This window comes from Antechinus flavipes, chromosome 2 (genome assembly GCF_016432865.1).
Source record: "Antechinus flavipes isolate AdamAnt ecotype Samford, QLD, Australia chromosome 2, AdamAnt_v2, whole genome shotgun sequence".
Taxonomy (NCBI): Eukaryota; Metazoa; Chordata; class Mammalia; order Dasyuromorphia; family Dasyuridae; genus Antechinus; species Antechinus flavipes.
In genome coordinates, this window is record NC_067399.1 from 389,547,425 (window position 1) to 389,570,814 (window position 23,390).

Sequence of the window (23,390 nt, forward strand, 5' to 3'; positions counted from 1 at the left end):
GTTAATAAGTTATTTTGACAACAATATAAACACCTGAGTTAACTATAAAGGACATAGGAAAGATGATATCTCCATCCAGAGAAAAAGCTGATAAATAGAAATATAGAATAATTTTACATATGTATGTGTATATGTGTGTATATGTATGGATGTATACATATATACACACCTATTTGTGTCTCATGGTAGCTAAGATGGAGAGAGAAAAAAGGGAAAAAGATATTTACATGATAATTTCGTTGTATATTTGAAAAGAACAGCAAATTATACATAGTAGATTTGCAGTTTCCTGTGCAATTATCTTTTTAATTGTACCATGTTTATGGGAATGTTTGTTTTATTCAATAAATTAAAAGATAAATTTTAAATAAAATAAATAAAATTTAAAATTAATTTAAAAAATAAAAGGACCATAGATTCACATGGTAGGAAGGGACTTTAGAGATATTGCTCAATTCTCAGGGGCAATTTACTAATATCACAACTAGATAATCTATAAACTAGGACTTTTGACTTTTCCAGTACTCTTTCCATTGACTATTCCATGATGCATCTCGTGTTATACTGGACCAGTAAACCACTTAACATTCCACAGAAGCTGCTCTAGTAAATGTTAGTTCCATAGTTATGTTTATTGAGAATTGATTTAATATTAGCTGACAACTACATAGTTCAAAATTAAGTACTTAGAATAGTAACTTATATGGCTTTGTTAATCTAGTATTTGATACCCAAAATATTTTAATAGCTAGTTTTTTTCTTTTGTTTGCTTGCTTATTTTTTCACAATAGTATTTTATTTTTCCAAATCCATGTAAAGATACTTTTCAACATTTATTTTTGTAAGACTTGGTATTCCAAATTTTTCTCCCTTCCTTGCTTTCCCCTCCCCAATACAATAAACAATCTTGATATAAGTTAAACATGTACAGTCCTTTTAAACATATTTCCATATTTGTCATGTTGTACAAGAAAAATCAGACCAAAAAGGGGAAAACTTATGAAAAAGAAAAGACAAAGAAAAAAAGAGATGAAAATTCTATGCCTCCTCCACATTCAGTCTCCATAATTTTCTCTCTGGATGCAGATGGTATTTTCCAATCCGAGTCTATTGGAAGTGTCTTGAATCACGTCCTTGACAGCTAGTTTTCTTCAGGACTTTGCAAGTGTACTCCAGGACTCTTTTTCTTTTTGGTCTTAACATCTCCTGGGGATTTGGTGGCGAGTCCGGAAGACCTCAATTCAAATAAGGCAGTAGACCCTTAATAGCTATGTGAAAAAAGTCATTTAAACTCTGTTTCCCTCAATTTCCTCAGCAGGAAAATAGGAATAATAATGATAATAGTGGTGCCTATCTTCCAGGATTGTTGTGAGGATCAAATGAGATAATATTTATACAATACTTAGCTCAGTGCCTAGCATAGCACATAATAGCCACTTAATAAATGCTTGTTTCTTTCCTTTTGTGGAATCAGTTATTGTCTGCAAATGACTCCCCAATCTACACATTTTATCACTCTATTCTCTCCCCATACTAGCACAGTCCTTGGTACACAATAAGTGCTTTTTAATTCATTTAGCTCTCCTGAGCCCAAATTCCATATTATCAAGCCATCTATAAGATGTTTCTATCTGGATTTTCCAGAGGCATCTTAAACTCAACATTTCCCAAACAAATCATGTCTTTCCTCCTAAATTTACTCCTCTTAATTCTTCTCTATTTGTTTGAAGGGTACCATTATTCTTTGGTCACCCAGACTTACAACTTTTGAGTTATCTTTTGATACTAATCTTTGTCTCATACTTCCCCTCTCCAGTCTGATTATTTGCTAAATCTTGTTTCCATTATTATTCTCATCCCTTTTATTTTCACTCACATGGCCACCATCTTAGTTCGGGCCATCATTTGCCCTTTTGTCTGGACTTTGTCAGTAACCTTGTTTTCCTGGCTCCAGTGTTTCCTTCTCTCTACAATCACTTTTTTGTATATATATTAAATTGATATTCCTGAAGATCAGGTCTGCCAGTGGTCACTATGTTGCTCAAGAAGTTTCATTAATTTCCTGTGGGACTCTAGGATGAAATATAAATTTCTGTGTTTGGCATTTGAAGCTTTTTATCATCTAGTACTCACTTCTCTTTTTTAAAAAATATAACTTTTTTATTTTTCAAAATACATGCAAAGTTAATTTTCAACATTCACCCTTGCAAAACCATGTGTTCCAGCTTTTTCTCCCTCCTTTACCCCCTCTCCCCTCCTCTGGACAGCAAGTAATTCAATATAGGTTAAACATGGCCCATTTCTCTTTCTAGACTGATATCATGTGAAGCTAAACATCATAACTATTCTAAACTTTAGTTTATACATGATATCTTGTCTCCCATCTCTATTATTTTTTTTATTTAAAAATTATTTTTTAATTTTTGCTGAGGCAATAAGTGACTTGCCCAGGGTCACACAGCTAGGAAGTGGTACGTGTCTGAGATTAGATTTGAACTTAGGTCCTCCTGACTTCAGTGCTGCTGCTCTCTCCACTGTGCTACCCACCTAGCTGCCTCCCCTCTCCCACCTCTTATTTTTTGGCACAGGATCCCCTCACATTCTTTTCTGTGTCTCTTCTTTGGGATTACCTTAAATACTCTCCCTCATTTCTGGATCTTTTAATCCTTAGTTCCCTTTGAGACTAAAATGAAGTGCCATCTCTTAGTGTAGAATTTCCTTATCTTAACTATTCCCTTCCCCTTTCTTTGCTGCTTTCCAATTACTTTTTATTTGTTAATTGTGTACTTTGTATTTACTTGTGAAACTGTTTCTCTCGAATAGACTGTAAACTACTAGAATGGCTAGGACAGTTTTGTTTCTATCTTTGTATACTTAGCACCTAGCACAGTGCCTAGCATATGAGAGGTAATGGTTGTTGAGTGAATGGTTATGAAATAACCACAGGTCAAGAAATAAGAGCTGTTACAAAGTATACTTTAGTAATAGAAGAAGCTCTCTGTTTTCAGTAGTTAATATATGGTACCTAGATTTATTTTATAAAAATTAGCTTGCATGGGCTATTCTTTAGGTTAGGGAAAGCAGATAAAAAAATCTCTTAATCACGAAGTGTTTTGTCCATCTGAATGGGATCAAAATTGTTTTACTCCAAATGGCATACCTTAGCTGAAGTTAGTATTGACTTAGTCCAAAAAGCTAATGTTGGATTATGTAGCACTCAAGTTTACATGCAGTCCTTCAAAAATCATATTTTCTCTATGTTCACACTTTAAAGGTTTGTTTAACTGGAGTGGCCCCCTCAGGTGCTCAATTACACATCACTGTAGTTTTTTTTGTTTGTTTTTTTTTTTTAAACCCAGTAACTTAACTATGGGAACAAAAAGTAAGCAGAAGCACATATTTATCATACCTGGCTATTTTCAGATGATGTCTAATGACATTTAGATTGAGAACAAGTGTTAATTCATAAGAAATATATCCTTTTGGGGTCCATGATAATAGTAAGAGATTGAAGGTCCTACACATGAGAAAGAAATTCTGCAGATGGCCTATATGAACACTCGGTACTTCCTCTCCTGAAATATTTATTATTGCCTAGTTATTTTCAGTCAGTATTTGCTGTTTGCCAAACACTGTTAAGCAAGTCTTCAAGCACCTCACTCTCTAAGGTATAAGTCCTATGTTATAAGTAAAAGATAATATAATAATTGACATAACACTCTTTAAAATTTGAAAAGCACTTTTATAAAAGCATTATTTTGTTTTAACCTCATTGCAGCCTTTTGAGGTAAAACATTATTTTACATGTGAGGAAACTATGGCTCTAGCAGAGATTAAGTAACTTGTCTGTAGTTGTATAAAGTGTCACATTTGGGATTGAAGTTAGGACTATCTTTTCTCTTAGTACTCCTACTGTACCATGCTTTTATGATTAAGTTCTCTTTATATACTTTCAGATATTCAGTAGATTACTTTTTAATTCTTGAAATGAATAGAGACCTGTTAGCATTTTATCACAACATTAAATTGTATAAACTTGTGTTTTGTTTTGTTTTTTACAGATACAAAATTTGGAAAGTTTTTTTCCTGTATATTTTGTGAAATTTGAGGCAGAAATTAAAAGGTCAAATTTTGTTTTTTGAAACTTTATACATCTTGACACATGATATCATCTTATAAATCTCAACATCTAGCCCTAACTGCCTCTATTCTTTTCTGAATATATAAATACTATTTTTTTTCACTTTTTAAAGTTGTAAATGCTTTTTCACATGAGAGAAGGGATTTATCAGGAACTAGTAAGGTGTGGAACAAATATAGAAGAAAATAGTCAGATTAGATGAATAAAGGCTAGTTCCTTTTGTGGCTTGATTTCTGAATGGGAAGTTTTTTTGTTTTGTTTTGTTTTTTTTAAGGCTGAATTTCTGCTCACAATTTTTCCCTTCTATTCTGGATTTGAAATTGTGTCCAGTCTTTGAAATTTCAGTGCATCTCAGTGATGAATAGGTGGTGGCTTTCAAATAAGTCAAAATTGTCATCTAAACCAGGGCTTGTTACACTTTTTCTACTCGAAACCCCTTTGTGATTCATTGTTGGTAGGTGTTTTCTCTTCCAGATTAATTTTTTCTGTTATTAGGTTCACTTGTAGAATATCTGTCAGAATTTTCAGATTGTATTATAATATATAAATCATTTTCCTTAAATTGCATTAAGGAAATTTTTTGAAATTTAGTATAATGAGGATAGTAAATACCTTGAATGTTTTTCCACAGCATCAGATCCAAGAAAAGTATATGATCTCTCTGGCAAACTGTAATCAAAATTCACTGTTAAAGTTTATTTAGCACATTTATGCTAACTTTTTTTACTTTTAGCTTTATGTTGGTAGGATTTAGAAATGGAAGATTTTATGAAAACATTTTAGTTCATTCATCCCCTTTTATTATAAATGAGATATTTATAATAAGCAGGGTGGGGTGGGACAACAAATGGCTTGTCTAAGGTCACAGTAGTAAAAAGTAGAAGATCTAGGACCTGCACTCAGGCAGATCCTCCACGTCTAAATTCTGAAATAAGTGCCAGGACTAAAATTTGAACCCAGATCCTTTGACTTCACTGCAGCATTCTAAACTGTTATCCTACAGATGAGTTAATCTTAATAAATTGGAAGAAATTTTCTAAAAGTCATTTTTAGGAAATATGAGAAATAACCAGGTTTCAGTTATCTTTTTATGGCTTTGATTGTCTCAAAATTATAGGTATAAGATATATTATTTTCCCTGCCTTTAGTAGCTTAATAAGGATTCTGGCATGACTATTCAGAATTAATACATATACACTCAATATAACAATATTTGTTCACTAACATATCAACATGATAAATTGAAGCATTTGGGAATAAAATTGAACATGTACTCCATCTACTGGCATCAAAGGAGCAAAGCAGGCACTATAATATGTTTATATAGGGCTTTAATGAGAGACACACTTGCTAACCAGGTGCAGAGAATTATACATGTGGGTCATTGAGGGTGAGTAGTTTGGGTAGCCATGAAGAGGAGAACCTAGCGCTTACTTATTTTATTGGTTTTGATTAATGGTTTTTGGTGTTTGTGGCTCTTCTGAAACTATTGGAGTTATTTCTCTTTTGCAAGTCAATTAAAAACATTTTTTTTTTTTTTTAATAATGAGAAGATAGGTTTATTCCAGTTACCACTTGGGAAGGGGTAGCGAGGATAGGATGCAAGGGTAGAACTTCATTTATGCAGTTGGCTTTTTTTATATTTCAGATTTATATAGGCTTTGTGGTGCTTGCCAAAGTGGGGCTTTTTTTTTTCTTTTGGTGCTATCAACTTTGGGGTATCAACTTTTTTCTCCCAATGTCCTTCTCACTTAGAATTACAGAATTTTAGGACTATAAGAGACATTAAAAAAACCATGTTGTCCAACTTTTTTTGATGAGGCATTTGAGACCTAACAAGGGAAAGTAATTTGCTCAAAGTTGCAGAGCCTAGTTAGAATATATAACCTGGTTTTAGAACCTGTCTTCTGTCTCCTAGTTCTTTACCTACACATCAAGGTTTTGATAGTGCTCACTACAAATAGACCATTTGCATTTACAAAACAAATAGACAAAACCTGGTGAATAAGATCAACTTTTTTTTTTCCCTTTTAAGGTCTTAATTTCCATTTCTTCGGGGACTTATATGTGAAATACATTTGAGCTTTATGAAAGATAGCTTGTGAAGAGTTTCCATTTAGAAAATAATAGCTTTATACTTGACTAACCATAACATGACCAAGTGATTAGAGAAATATAAGAATATTAGTTTAAATATTTAAAACACTAAAAATGATCTATGTTCAATTTAAATCAATCAAGCATTTATCATTGCTTACAGTTTAGCCCTGTAATAAGTAAAGGGAATTTTGAGAAAAAGCAAAACCAGTCTACCGTCAGAAAACTTAAGTGGGGGGCATTGACATGTAATTAATTAGGTGTATACAAAATACATGTGGAACAAGTGGGAGATAATCTTTAAGGATAATATTTTAAGGGGAAACTGACAAAGGTTTCCAACAAGAATATGGAATTTTAGCTGTCTTAAAAGAAATCAGAGCTCCTAAGAGACAGAAATAAGGAGATAGCATCTAAATATGAGGAAAAGGCAGGAAGATGGGAGCTATACACAGCTGTTTATGAAGACTAGCAAGTAGATCAGCATACTTCTAGTAGTTAATAAACATTTTTCAGTTGCCTATACTATATGCCAGGCATTGTGCTATGTATGTGCAGGGGATTCAAAGAAAGGTAAAAGATGGTTCCTGTTGCCCTTGGAGGAGTCAGGAAAGGCTTCATGTATAAGATGGCATTCTAGCTGAGACTTGAAGCGGGGGAAACTAGGAGGAGGTATAGATGAAGAGAGGAGAGATTTGTTCATGAGGGCAGCTGGAGGAAATGCCCTGAAGAGGAGATTGAATGATTGTATGAGGATCAAAGAATATGTGTTGCTTGAGAGTATTTGAGGAGTAGTGTATAAGACTGGAAAGGTGGGAAGAGTGGGTGTAAGTTATGAAGGGCTTTGAGAAGTTAAGTTTTGGACATGTTGAGTTACATATGGAGTAGTGAGTTTTATATATCTGGTAGACAGTTGGAGATGTGAGACAAGAGGTTTGTAGAGGAGTTAGGAGTGGTATAAATAGATTTGAGAATCATTGGCATAGAAATGATAATTGAATTCATGGAAATTGATGAGATCACCAAGTAAAGTAGAGGGAGAAGAGAAAAAAGTCTAAAATAGAGTTTTGGGGGGCCACCCAGGATTAGAAGGTGTGACCTAAATGAATATTTAGTATAGGAAACTGAGAAAGAGCAGTTAGATTGGAAGAGAACAGAAAAGATCAGTGTCAAGAAATTTAGAGAGAAGAGAGTATCAAGAAGAGAATATTGACAGTGTTAGTATAGAGAGGAGTAAAATGTAAGAAGACTAGAACAGTCTTGTTGTACAACAAAAGGTTGTAAATCTAAGCATTCTGATCAGCACCTATCACTTAAAGTATGACTGTTAGTGTTATTATCACTAACATAATAACAATTATCATAATTGATAAGTGATAACAATCAATTACTGACTAAATTTGCTAAGTTTTTATTTTAAATTATTACAGTTTTAAATTAGTGTTTTAGATTGTGATTCCTGTCACTCCTGTACCTATTTCCTGTCGCTCTACTATTGTTATTGCAGAATTGGAAAGGATGTACAGATCTGAAGGCCATTTAATATTTTTCTTTGTTTCTTAGGGTTGCTGTGGCCAAACAATTTTATCATCTCATGGGTAGTCTATTGAATTATAAGAGATAGTATGTTCATTTGGTAGCATGTAATACTGAGATGTAGGATGGCCCTTAGTATGTTGAGGAAAACCTGGGAATCATAAAAGCTAAGGACACAATGGTTTTTGCAGTCTTTTGGGTAGAATATCCAAATTGAGCTGACTCAAGCAATTGATCCATTGAATTATGAATTGAGTGCTTGCAAGAAGCTTTTAGTTATTTTGTCTCTGTGAATTTAGAAAGTTATCCTGAGAACTAGATGAACCTTCTATTGCTATTTCTCAGTAAAAAAGACTTGTTATTAAAACAGTTTTTATTTAAGTAGATTGTTCCACCTGACTAGTTCTTCAAGTTTATAAAGCTCAGTTCTGTGATTTAGTGTCTCCACAGAAACTGTTAACTTTTTAAATGGTTCATTTGAAATGTGAAATGTAACAATTCTCAGATTGTTTTTGTTGGTGGTATTTGGATTGAAGCGTGTGCGTGTTTATGTGTGTAAAAAAAAAGATAATAGTGAGAAAAAGTTACCATAAGTTTATGTCTTAGCCTCTTGGTCTATGATAGCTGACAGTTTTTGGTAGGCTTTATATACTTTTCCCCACTTGAATCTTCCCACTTGAGTCTAATCATGCTTAGAGAAAGCAAAGCCTTGTGGGACTTGTTTTACAATGCTATGAGTTAGTGATTTGAAACAAATTTCCATGTTTTTGACAAATATCATACCAATATAGTTGTATCTAACTAAATATTTGTGAATGTAGTTTTTGGCCAGGGATGGTAATGTGCAACTGTATCTTTTGAACAGTTTGAAGTTTATCATCATGAAGCTCTTATATTCTTTTAAGTGATAATGTTATGAGATATTTATGTAAGGCCTTATAGACATTGTATTTGTATGACATGTCATCATATGTTGCTAAAAATCTGCAGTGTTTTTTTATACAACATTTATCTGATGTAAAAAAATCTAATTATACATGACTTAATTTGATTGATTTGACTCTATTGATATACAAACTAACTTATATGTTAGTATTTTAATATAAGTTGTCAAAAGTGGCTCATTAATTTTTTCCCAAACAGTAAACATATTTCATTTTACTGGTTTCTTGAAAATTCAGGGGAGCTAGAAGAGGTGCCAGTGTGAAAAATAAGAGTTTTCTTAGTGTGATTGATTTACATGTAATAATAATTGCCTTTCTTAAAAAGGTGTTGATGCTATTTTAATGTGATAGTTGTAATGTTTACTATTGTTATTATCTTAAAGACAGGGCATTTAAGACATTCCATAATTTGGCATCATTGTACCTTCCATTCTTTTTTCCCACTATTTCCTTTCATTTTTTTGTTCCCATCAAATTAAGATATTCTAAATTCAGTAGTCTAGACTCTACCTTTGAACCTTTATATAAGGCTAATCCTCTTTCTTGAGGATTTGTTTCAAATCACTGACTCTTCATTTTTGCCTCTCAGAATCCTAATTTTCTTTCAAGGTTTAGTTCAGATGTTACCTCTTTTGAAGCTTTCTTTGATGATTGTTCTCTGACAGTGCCTTCTCCCTCTCTCTCTCTTTTTTTTAAGAGCAATAATAAGAGCAATAATTGCCTTGTATTATACTTAAGTGTATTTTATTTTATTTTTTTTTTTGAAAATTTAATTTTATTTAATAACAACTTTGTATTGACAGAATCCATGCCAGGATAATTTTTACACAGCATTATCCCTTGCAATCACTTATGTTTCGTTTTTTCCCCTCCCTCCCCCCCCCCCCCCCCCCCCCTTAAGTGTATTTTAAAAAAAAACTTTTCAAAAGAAAGTAAACTCCCTTGGAAGAAGGGATTTTAATTTTTTTCATATCATGAATTCCTTTGGATATTGTTAACTCCTGAGGATAATGTTTTTGAATACATGAAATAAAATACTATAAGCTTACAAAAGAAACTAATATTGAAATAGTTATCAAATCATTAAAATAAAAATATTCATGGACTTTGGTTTAGAACCAGACCACCTGCTTTATGGATGAGAAGTTTGGTTTTTGTCTTCATATCCTCAATGTCTTGTACTACATAATAGGTAATTAATAAGTACTCCTTAAATTTAACAGTATTTTTATCATTTTACTTTATGATTGACCCTTAAGTATATTTATAATAAATTATAATGAAATAATAATTCACATATTATATACTTAAAATGAAATATTTTATTTTAAAAATCATTTCTTAGTTTAATTTTATTTTCAAATCTAAGTATCTCCTTCCCACTTCCCTAAAATTTTGATTATTTTTTCTAATTCAGTGGCATTTCTCCTATACCCCCAGCCCTTTACTGCATAGTATTTTGATTCTTAAGTCAAATTGGAAATATTCATACCTAAATAAGCATTAATGATTTGACTAAATACAAAGCATGCTTGAAATTCATAGCTTATGATTCTTTTTTAGAAGGATGTATTTTTAAAGTACAATTCTGTGTTTTGTTGGATTCAGTTGCCATAGCATCTCTCTAATCCAATTCCCTCCATTTATTTTATTCACTATCCTATTTCAGATTCTCAACTCTGTTGTTGTGATCACCCCCTAATTAGTCTCCCTGTCCCATGTATCTCCTCTTTTCAAAAAATCCTCCACACTGAGCTGCCAGATTAATATCTTTAAAGGACACTTTTGACTCTGTCACTTCTGTTAAAAAAATCTCTATAGTTCCTTGATTACTCTAGGTTAAAATACAAATTTTTCTCTTTGACTTTTCACGGACTCCAGACTATTTTTTTCAGACTTACTGCACATTACTTCCCTTTATGTACTCTAAATTCCAACAATATTGGCTTATTTAATTACTGTTCCACATGTAAGACAATCCAAGTCCTTTTGTTGAGTTTTTGCATAAGCTTTTTCCCCGCATTACAGGAATGCGCACTCTCTTTACTTTTGCCTTTTTGAGTCCAAGTTTGCCAAGGTTTTAGCTCGTGTTATTCCTATATGAGGTTTTCTGATTTTAAACACACACACACACACACACACACTGCTGATAATATTATTTTCCTCCAACAGAATCTAAGCTCCTTAAGGGCAGGAACTATTTTTGTCTTTTTATCCCCTGCCTGATACTTAGTCTCTTAAGTTTGTTAAATGAATGAATTATTATACAGTAATTTGTTGAGTGAATGAATTACTATGTCAGCTTATATCCTCTCATTAAGTTCTAATAGCTTTGCAACCCCCAGAATGAAATAAAAATTATTTTGTTTGGCATTTAAAGCTATTACATAAGATCACCTCCCGTTCCACCTTTCTGATTTTCTTATGCTTTCATCTCCATGAGTTTTAAATTCCAGCAATGTTGATATATCTGTGATTTCTTGAATATGACACTTCTCATCTTCCTCACCTTGCTGACTTTGTTCTGCCTCTTCACCTCTACATCTCAGTTTCCCTGGTTTCCTTCAAGATTCAAATTAAATCTTCCCTGATGATGACATCAGGTCATCCTAGAGAATGAAAGAGACACAATACATTCTACTTACTACAGGCCTTTCTAGGTCCCTAAACTTTTCCCCCCTCTCCCAACACCCCCATTCATAGATCCTTTTAGAAGTCTGAAGCCTATGGACTCTAAAAAATGTTTTTAAAAGTATAAAGTAAAATATGGATTACAAAAGAAATCGTCTCCCTCCTCCTTCTCGCCCGTTTCTCTTACAGGTCTTAGTCGTTTCCTCGACACCCCACTAATGACAAGGTCCTGGTGGACAGGACACTTTACCTGCTACTATACTGTTTTCTCCTTATTCTGTATATAGCTTGTCTAATTCGTTGTTTTACATGTCATTAGATGTAAGTTCCCAGAGAGCAGAATCTTATTTTGCTTTTCTTTATAGCATTTAGCACATGCCTGACACATAGCAAACACAATAAATGCTTGTTAACTGACTGAGAAAATGACTTGTTAACTCTGTTGAGCTTCACAACGACCCTGTGAAGTAGGCAAGGCGTATATTACCTTTTATGATAGATGGGAAACTGAGACATTGAGAAGCTTGTCTATGGTCATGCAGCATGTGTAGTGAGGGAGGCATAACGAAGATCCAAATGACCTTTCTGTATTAAAGTGCTTCTCACAATCCACATCTTCATGACCTTCAAAATATGAAAGTATTATGTTCAGTAAACTTGTGTTTCAGGTGTTTTTTTCAGACAAGTCAAACTTTTTAAAATGAAAGTGAGAGGGGCAGCTAGGTGGTATAGTGGATAGAATATTAACTCTGACGTTATAGGAGTTAGGAGGACCTGAGTTCAAATCTTATCTCAGATACTTAACACTTCCTAGGTGTATGACCCTGGGCAAGTCACGTAACCCAAATTGCCTCGGCAATAATAATAATAATAATAAATAAAATGAAGGTGAGAGTTTTTCGGACCACTCTGTGTGCTTTTTGCCCGGTAAATGTAGATGCTACCCAAGGCTTTCTCCTGTCTGACCTTTCCTCCTTTTCCATCTTCCTTCATTTTATACTTAGTGATCTCTTCTGTTTTCTTTGCTTTATGGTCCTCAGATTTAGATCTTCTTGGCTTCAGTCTTGCATTGCCAATTGCCTATTGAACGTCGCAAATTGGATGGCCTATAAACATTTCAAATTCCACATAAAATCTGACTCATTATTTTTCTTACCTATTCCCACAATCACTCCTTTTTCTCTGCCTGATTTTCTATTTTTGTCATTGATTGTACTATTCTCCTGGTCAAATTTAAAACCTTGGAGTCATCCTTGATTTTTTTCCTTTTTTGTTCCCTCACATGCATCCCCTGTGGTTTTCAATTAGTCAACAAATATTTAATAAGCACCTACTATGTGCTCTAGATATTATGATAAGTACTGGGATTACAAGAACAAAAAGTAAAGCAATCTATTCATGAGGAGCTTAATGAGGTAGAGTAAAGTTTACAAATCTTAAAGTGCTGTATATTAGGTGGTAGTTGCCAAATCCAACCCATTTCTCCTTTTTAGTGTATCCTGTATTCATTCCTTTTTTTTTAGGTCACCCTAGTGTAGTCCTTTCCCCCTCTTACAATATTTTCCTAACTTGCTTCCCCAGTTTCTCAATGTGTATACCTCCCCTTTCTAATCTGTTTCACATACTGTTGCCAATATAGATCTAGAACTCAAAGTTCCCTTAAAAATATCCTATCAACCCTTCCTCTCTCCATTGCCAGCTTGATACATTAGGAAACTGAGATTCCAAGAGGCTGAGTAACTTGTCCAAAGTAACCTACTTTTGAACTTTACTTCTCTGATTCCAAAGTCAGTTCACTAGTCCACTTTCTACTATTCTTTACTTCCTGCCAGCATCTTCTTTGTGCAAAGTTTTGATCATTTCATTTTCCTTGACAATAACTTTTAGTTGTTCCTCATAGCCTACCTTTTTTTTTAAACTTTATTTTTATTTATTTTTTTAAAATAACTTTTTATGGACAGAACCCATGCCAGGGTAATTTTTTACAACATTATTCCTTGCACTTACTTCTGTTCCGATTTTTCCCCTCCTTCCCTCCTGAATGCAAACAGTCCTATACATGTTGAGTATGCCATAGTATATTCTAGATACCATATATGTGTGCAGAACTGAACAGTTCTCTTGTTGCACAGGGAGAATTGGATTCAGAAGGTAAAAATAACCCAGGAAGAAAAACAAAAATGCAAACAGTTCTTTCTTTGGGTGTAGCTGCTTCTGTCCATCATTGATCAGTTGAAATTGAGTTAGATCTCTTTGTCAAAGAAATCCACTTCCATCAAAATACATCTTCATACAGTATGAAGTATATAATGTTGTTGAAGTATATAATTGATTCTGTCCATTTCACTTAGTTCACATAAGTCTCTCCAAAGCCTCTCTGTATTCATCCTGCTGGTCATTTCTTACAGAACAATAATATTCCATAACATTCATATACCACAGTTTACCCAACCATTCTCCAATTGATGGGCATCCATTCATTTTCTAGTTTCTAGCCACTACAAAAAGGGCTGCCACAAACATTCTGGCACATGTCCCTTTCCCTTCTTTAGTATCTCTTTGGGGGTATAAGCCCAGTAACACTGCTGGATCAAAGAGTATGCACAGCTTGATAACATTTTGGGCATAATTCCAGATTGCTCTCCAGAATGGTTGGATTCGTTCACAACTCCACCAACAATGCATCAGTGTCCCAGTTTTCCCGCATCCCCTCCAACATTCCTCATTATTTTTTCCTGTCATCTTAGCCAATCTGACAGGTGTGTAGTGGTATCTCAGAGTTGTCTTAATTTGCATTTCTCTGATCAATAGTGATTTGGAACACTCTTTCATATGAGTGGAAATAGTTTCAATTTCATCATTTGAAAATTATCTGTTCATATCCTTTAACATTTATCAATTGGAGAATGGCTTGATTTCTTATAAATTAAAGTCAATTCTCTATATATTTTGGAAATGAGGCCTTTATCAGAACCTTTAACTGTGAAGATGTTTTCCCAATTTGTTATAGCCTACCGTTTAAAATATAAACGGCTCAATTTTTAATGCCACAGCCCCAGTTTGTCATTTTTATCTTATGTTCCACTTCCTTAATAGGTTCTCATTTTATCAACCAATTGGAACCATTTTCTATTCCCTGAGCATGTTTCTGTGTTCACGTTCTCTTCTGCTGCAATTATAAAATATTTGTTGGGAGAAATTGTTACAGAAGAAGGAAGAAAAAAATAGACATATTAAGTGCATACTATGTTCTAGATACTGTGCTTAAATGAAATGCATGACTTTCTTGGATACACCTTAGCTTGAAGTTAATGCTTCTTCCTTTGATTTCATATTGTGCTTTGGTACTCATGGCATCATTTCTATCTTGCCTCATTTATTTATATGGTTAAATTATTGCTGTTAGAGTGTATGTAAGCTTTCTAAGATCAGAGGCCATGTGAATGTGTGTCATATTTGTGTTAATGTATATATAAGAGACTTAGGGGGAGCTGTGATAACAAAAGTACTGAACTTGTCAAGAGATATGTATTCAAATCTACCCTCTTAATATTTTATACATTATGTGATCATAGGCAAGTTCTTTAATCTCTCAGAACTGCAGTTTGTCTATAAAATAGGTAAAACCTATTAGTACCTGCTTCTTGGGATTGTTGTAAGAGCCAACTGAGAACATCTAAGTGCTTTACTGTAAAATGTAAGTACTTTAAAGCGCAATATAAAGATCAACTTCTATTATTTGTATAACTCTTACAGTGCCATGACATGATGTAGTAAATGATTATCAAGTTGAATTTAGTTAGAATTCATCAGTAAGCATTTAGGGATAATGATTCTTAGCAACTATTTTTTAAGATTATTGTGAATAATACATGGAATTATATATGTAAAAGCATTTTGAAAATTTGAATGTTGCACAAGTGTTATTAGAACTACTGTTGGAACTTAGGGACAGAAATGAAAAATAGTACCTTTTAAGAGGTTCACATTCTTTTTAAAAATAGTGTATCATTTTTTTCAAATACATAGATAGTTTTCATCATTCACCTTTGCAAAACTTTGTGTTCCATATTTTTTCCCTCTCTCCTTCCACCTCTTCAAGACAGCAAGCAATCTGATATAGGTTAAACATTTGCAATTTTTCTAAACATATTTCCATATTCATCATGTTGCACCAAAAAAAATGAAATTAAAAGGAAAAACAACATGAGAGGGAAAAAAACCCACCAAACAAAAGGTGAAAAAAAAGTGAAAGTACTATTTTTTGATCTACATCCAATCTTCATAATTTCTCTCTGGATGCTGATGGCATTTTCCACCTTAAGTCTATTGGAATTGCCTTGAAAATCACCATATTCTTAAGAATAGCCAAGTCCATTGCAGTTGATCATCACATACTCTTGTTGTTACTGTGTACAATGTTCTCTTGGTTCTGTTCACTTTACTTAGCATTAGTTCATGTAAATCTTCCCTTCCGGGCTTTTCTGAAACCAGCCTGCTCATCATTTTTCATAGAATAATAATATTCTGTTACATTCATATACCATAATTTATTCAGCTGTTCCCCAACTGATGGACATCCACTCAATTTCCAGTTCCTTGCTACTACAAAAGGACTACTACAAATATTTTTGCACATGTGTGTCCTTTTCCCTCTTTTATGATCTCTTTGGGAAACAGACCCAGTAGAGATACCACTGGATCAAAGGGCATGCACAATTTTATAACCCTTTGGGCATAGTTTCAAATTGCTCTCCAGAATGGTTTTATTTCATAACCACCAACAGTACATTAATGTCTCAGTTTTCTTACTACTTCTGTCATCTTAGCCAATCTTAGAGATGTGAAGTGGTAAGGAGGATCACATTCTATAGAAATATAAGCCTTGATGGTTTTTTTCCCATTTAGTGTTAACCTATACTTAAATTCTCATCAAGTGCTAGGTAATGCATAAACTGCCAAATAGTGCATTTTTTATTTAAAATAAGAAGTGCCATGGCCTAGCTGTACCAGATCTAAAATTATATTATAAAGCAGCAGTTACTAAAACCATCTGGTATTGACTAAGAAATAGACTAGTTGATCAATGGAATAAGTTAGGTTCAAAGGACAAAACAGCCAATAACTTTAATAATATAGAGTTTGACAAACCCAAAGACACCAGTTTCTGGGATAAGAATGCATTATTTGACAAAAATTGCTGGGAAAATTGGAAATCAGTATGGCAGAAACTAGGCATTGACCCACACTTAACACCGTACACCAAGATAAGGTCAAAATGGGTTCATGACCTAGGCATAAAGAATGAGATTATAAATAAATTGGAAGAGCATAGGATAGTTTACCTGTCAGACCTGTGGAAGAGGGAGGAATTTATGACCAAAGAAAAACTAGAGATCACTATTAACCACAACATAGAAAATTTTGATTATATCAAATTGAAAAGTTTTTGTACAAACAAAACAAATGCAAACAAGATTAGAAGGGAAACAATAAACTGGGAAAACATTTTTACAATCAAAGGTTCTGATAAAGGCCTCATTTCCAAAATACATAGAGAACTGACCCTAATCGATAAGAAATCAAACCATTCTCCAATTGATAAATGGTCAAAGGATATGAACAGACAATTCTCAGATGAAGAAATTGAAACTATTTATAGACATATGAAAATATGCTCCAAATCATTATTAATCAGAGAAATGCAAATTAAGACAACTCTGAGATACCACTACACACCTGTCAGATTGGCTAGAATGACAGGGAAAGATAATGGGGAATGTTGGAGGGGATGTGGGAAAACAGGGACACTGATACATTGTTGGTGGAATTGTGAACACATCCAGCCATTCTGGAGAGCAATTTGGAACTATGCTCAAAAAGTTATCAAGCTGTGCATACCCTTTGATCCAGCAGTGTTTCTACTGGGCTTATACCCCAAAGAGATACTAAAGAAAGGAAAGGGACCTGTATGTGCCAAAATGTTTGTGGCAGCCCTGTTTGTAGTGGCTAGAAGCTGGAAAATGAAAGGATGTCCATCAATTGGAGAATGGTTGAGTAAATTGTGGTATATGAACGTTATGGAATATTATTGTTCTGTAAGGAACGACCAGCAGGATGAATACAGAGAGGACTGGCGAGACTTACATGAACTGATGCTGAGTGAAATGAGCAGAACCAGGAGATCATTATATACCTCAACAATGATACTGTTTGAGGATGTATTCTGATGGAAGTGGACCTCTTTGATAAAGAGAGCCTTAATTAAAAATAAATAAATAAATAATAAAAAAAAGAGCCTTAATTGATCAAAGATGGACAGAAGCAGCTACACCCAGAGAAAGAACACTGGAAATGCATATAAACTGCTTGCATTTATGTTTTTCCTCCCGGGTTATTTATACCTTCTGAATTCAATTCTCCCTGTGCAACAAGAAAACTGTCTGGTTCTGCACACATATATTGTATCTAGGATATACTGCAACCCATTCAACATGTAAAGGACTCTTGCCATCTGGGGGAAGGGGTGGAGGGAGGGAGGGGAAAAATTGGAACAGAAATGAATGCAAGGGATAATGCTGTAAAAAATTACCCTGGCATGCGTTCTATCAGTAAAAAATTATTAAAAATATTATCTCCAAAAATAAATAAATAAATAAATGAATAAAATAAAATAAGAAGTGCCATCTAAATAAAATCTTTAGTAATAATGATAGACTTGATGTACAGTTTTATCCTCAAAACTGACAAGTTAAGATTGCCGGAAAATGCCCATCTCCCTTTCTGTGCTTATAACAATCTGTGTTGTGCAAGAAGTTAAAATGCAAGGTTATTTTGACAACTGGTAAACTACATTTATCCTTCTGGCTTTAATCCAAAATGGATTTTTTTTGTCTGTCATTTATAATTGCATCTTAAAGAAATAACAACATAGTACATGGTTTAATTTCAGAAGTTTTGAAGTGAACGATTGATCATATAAGATAGTCGTGCTTCCCAGATGTTCAGAGCTAGACAATTTCCAAACTGTTTAGTGTTTACCATCTTTTATGGGATATCTCTGTTCTTGTCCTATAGACTGGGAACCATGTGGTATTCATTATGAATCATAGAATCATCATATGGAGCAGATGCAATTTCTTATAGGCCACTGAAGTAAACATTGTCATATTTAGAAGAAGAAAAATAATTAATTTTAGAGTTTTTTAAAAAGCATATAGATTATGTTTATATATTCATTTTATATATCTATATGGTTATAGATTATAACTGTGCTCATTTTTTGTAGCTTTTGGCTGTTGGTGTGTTTAAGTTCCTTACAACCTGAACATTCCTTATTTTCTAGTGTTTGATTTTAGTTCTCTCTGCATATTCTAGCCATATTTCCTTATACATAAAATTCCATATCTGGCTCCTTGCCTTTGTACTAGCTTTCTCTGCCTAAAATAACACCTGGCTTCTCATCTCTACCTCTTAGAATTTCTGTGTTTCTCCAAGACTCAATTTAAATAACACCTTTTCCTGGAAGCTTTTTTCTTTTCCTTCCTTGAAGTCTAGAACTTTCCCGGCTCAGATTAACTTTTGTCTACTCTCTTTATCTGGTATATACTTAATTGTTTTATTATTGTCTCTTTAAAGACAAGGACTATTTTAACTTTGCACAGTTTCTGGAACATGTTTTTCAGTTGTGTTTGACTCTTTGTAACCCCATTTGGGGCTTTCTTGGCAAAGATAGTGGAGTGTTTTGTCCTTTTTCTTCTCTAGTTAGTCTTAAAGATCAGGAAATCAAAGCAACCACAGTTAAATGATCTGCCCCAGGGTTACACAACTAGTAAATGTGAGGCCAGATTGGAACTCAGAAAGGTAAATCTTCCTGATTTCAGTCCTAGCACTTTTTCAACTGTGTTACCTAGTTGCCCTTCTGGAACACAGTGCTTAAATAAAATATGAATGACAAGTAAGCAGTTTAACTGATTGGTCTTTCCCTTTGATCTAATGGTAGTCAATAAATATTTATTTTGGAATATAGTAGATACTTAAATGCTTGATCAGGGGAAGGAAGCCAGTCAGTCAAACTGCTTGTCACTCCTCTATTATATTTCTCTATTATAGCTACAGTCAGTTCTACTATAATGCTTCTTTTTAAAATATTTTAAAAATGCTTCTTTTCCAATAGAATTGATATATTAGGGAACATTTTTGGCATAATTCAGATTTCTAATTGGCTTATTTAAAATTTCTTATGCAGCAACTGCACTATTTCACAGTAACATATAGAAGCTGCTACTTCTTCATCTCCTACTTCCACAAATTTCAGGACCTTTGTCAAAGCAAAGTGTCATATGTTCAATTCAACTCAACAAATATTTATTAAGCATATGTTTCACTATGCTGAGTGCTGAGGATACAGAAAGAAACAAAAGTCTGTTATTGCTCTCAAGGAACCCACGATCTAATCTCTGGAGCAGAGAACCTACAAACAAAAATATACAAAACGAGCTATATACAGGATAAAAAAAATAATTAAAAGGGGGAAAGAACTGAAATTCAGAAGTTTTAGGGAAAACTTCTTGTAGCAGGTGAGATTATAGTTGGGACTTACGGGGAAATAGTCAGGGTGGAGGAGGGAGAACATTTCAGGCATAAGAGATAGCCAGACAGCCTCACAAAATGGGCAGAAAATTTCTGGTTCAGTTGGAATTATAGGAAAACATGATCAGTTAGGGGTTTGGCAAAGGGGTATTTCAGTGCCTGGGATGGAAAGAAGGTCAAGGCAAGGCACCAGGACAAAAAGAGATCCCAGAAGATTTCTTAGTAAGCACTGCATATAAAACTGGGTACCTAGGGAATAAGGATATAGGCAGAGGAGCAACCCAAGGATAGAACTCAAGGCCTAGGACTATGTCTATTTATGGATTTCCTAAATAGTTGGTGTACTAGTGTTATTTATCAGGTTATTCTTTTTTTTAAAAAAGGGTCATTGACATTTCTGAGCATTGTGTCCCTTACCCATAAACCCTCTGGTTTTCATTGCTTGATTTTGTACAGTACAATGCTTTTGAAGAACACATATGGGCACTTGTTTCTAGTAGACTTTCCATTATTAACTCTTATAAAAAGGAAGGAATTAAAATCAAATTTTAATAGGCATCAAATCAGTTTTACCAGAAAATTAGGGGAAAATCAGGAAAGCTTGCTGTTTTAGGGGAAAGTTGGTCCTTTCAGTTGCCCTCCCTAAAATTGTTTTTTCTTCATGGACCTTTTTTACATCAATGTTCTAAAACAAGATAGTTTAGAAAATCTTTGATACATATATACTTTGTATACACAAAGCAATATGCCTTATATAATTTATTGAAATAGAAAAATGGTTTTTATATTAAAATTAATGTACTTGTTTTCTAGGTTCATAGATGTAATAAAATTCCTTCATAACATTTTACTAGTGACTTATGTTCTTACTGATTCACATTGGATTTATTTGAAATTTACGAATCTTTGATTTGTTAAGTTTCTTTAAGTACATTGATGTAATGTCTATAAGACCCTGGACAAAAGATTTTTTAATCTGGGCTACACAGACAACAACCTATTTCCATAATTAGTATATTTTAAGGGGTCTCTGTGGCGTTATATAGAGGGAATTTTACTAATTGAAGACCAATACCAAATTTGATATTACTTCAAAAGTTTTTTCTATCCCCATGAGTCTATATCATTTATTTCTCTTTCTCTTTTTCTTCCACTCCTTCTTTCCCTCTCTCCCTTTCTTTCATACACAGACAGAAACATACACCTTTTTTAAACTCAAGTTTAGCAAGGAAATTTGTCAGTAATTCTAGAGACATGCTATGGATTTTACAAAATCTATTTAATGGACCTTGAATCTTTAATTCTCAAACAGGTTGAGTCATTTATTTTGGACCAAGAAGATCTGGATAACCCAGTGCTTAAAACAACATCAGAGTTATTCTTATCGAGTGCAGCAGAAGGGACAGATTTACGCACAGTGGATCCTGAGACGCAAGCAAGATTAGAAGCATTGTTGGAAGCAGCAGGTACTTTACTTGCACTCTCATGTTATTCTTGCCAAGTAATTTTTCACTTTATGTACATATAAATTGTTAGCTATCTATATAGAATTGATTAAACTTTTCCCATTATTAAGAATATGTTCAAATTTGTAAAGTTGAACTTTAAAAATTCGAAGATTTAAAAATTAAATTTTTGAATACCTTAAATTTCAGTTAATGACTTCTGGATTTATCTTTTTAACTAAGAGTATAAAGTTCTGTTATACTAATGGCAAACTCCTTTGCCCTCAACAGTTTATAAAATAAAAATAATATGCAGGCTAATTCTTATTCAATTTGAGAAATCTTGACTTTCATTTATAAAATGCCATATATTTCTATGAGTAATCATGATAAATTGGAATTTCCCTTGGAATAAATTAATCAATAGAAAATAAACTAAATTTTTGATAGCTCTACAAGTGATGCTAAATAAGCATAAAAATATTTTAAAAACAAATGGACAAGAATGTTTAGGAACACAGTTTTGAGGTAAAAGTCAATTAATAGTAGACTTGTATTTTCAAACTTTAAAATATATTTCAAAATGTCTCAAAATCTAATATTTGGATTTTTAAAAAGTGACAGATAAACCCATGAAACAGAAGAAATTTCATACATGGAATCAAAATATACAAAAGATTAATGTTTGGTCAACCTATAGAAAATAAAAGATGGGGAAAGGATTACTCTTTTAATAAATATTAAGAAAACTGGTTAGCAATATGATGGAAAACAGATTTTGTCTTCTAGCTCACATATACTGGGAACAAAGTCTACGTGATTTCTAGACTGAAACTTTGTTTTAAAGCCTTTTATAAAAATAGAAGAAACTAGAGTAGCATTATCTATGTCGCTTCTGGAGGGGGGAGGGTAAGTATCTATTAAAAGGAAGAAATTATTGGGAACAAGATAAATGGGCCTCATTACATTAAAAAGAAAACCTTTGCATATGATGGAAAACGATATTGCATTATAAATATATGATGAACGCCCATCAAATTTTGGAAAAAAATAAGTAAAGTAGTCAGAAGGAAGCCCTAGTCTTCATTGCATACCATATCAAAAGATAGGAACATAAATTTACAACAGAGGAATATTCATGGTCTTTTAAAAAAATCATATGAAAAATCCTTGACAACAAAGAAATGAACATTGAAACAATTCTGAAGCATCACCTCATACCAATTGAATTATTTTTTGAAAAAATAAAATTTCATTGCTGGCATTATGGGGAATAAATACACTTGTGCATTTTGAATGAAATTGGAATCTCAAATTTTTTTAAACAAGCAATCAATCTAGCAGTACTCCACTTTTTTACAGAAAGAAAAAAAGTCTCTAAGTATATTTTTCTTGGCATTTTGTTAATGTGAAAAAACTATGTGTTATCTGTGTGTGTGTGTGTATGCATACACATGTGTGTTTCTGTGTGCACATACACAGTAATAGGAATTGGATAGCTACGTAGGTAGTACAGTGGATAAAATGTCAGGTCTGGAGTCAAGAAGACTTTCCTTTGTGAGTTCAAATATGACCTCAGACATGCAATAGCTGTATGATCCTGGACAAGCCACTTGACCCTGTTTGCTTTAATTTCCTCATTTAAAATGAGCTGGAGAAGGAGATGTCAAAACACTCCAATATCTAATAAGATGAAGTTGGAAAGACTCAGGGCACTACTGGCCAACAACAAAAATAGGAATGTGGAAATAGCTGAATATATTGTTGTTAACATAATAGAATAATGTAACTTTATTAGTAAAATAGTTACATATCTCATATACGAAGAATGTAAAGAAATTTGATGAAATAAGAGTCCAAAAATCAGAACCAGAACAGAATGTATTCTAATTATTATCATAATAAGATAAAAGTATACAAAAAAGGGATAGATAAATGAGGAAAGGTTATATAGATACCAGAGAGATTCCCAACAAATTGTTTGTCTTACATGTTTAAATTCAT

The 23,390-nt window shown here is 33.3% G+C and overlaps 1 protein-coding gene across 6 annotated transcripts in view; it reads left to right on the top strand.

The window, feature by feature from the left end:
* The window catches only part of ANKHD1 (ankyrin repeat and KH domain containing 1), a 137,176-nt gene that overhangs the window by 10,069 nt on the left and 103,717 nt on the right, over positions 1–23,390 (top strand). For all 6 annotated transcript variants that reach the window (XM_051978551.1, XM_051978552.1, XM_051978546.1 and 3 more), the window contains exon 2: positions 21,254–21,407. In XM_051978551.1, coding sequence (XP_051834511.1) covers positions 21,254–21,407 — 154 coding nt within the window. The remainder of the gene's footprint in view (positions 1–21,253; positions 21,408–23,390) is intronic.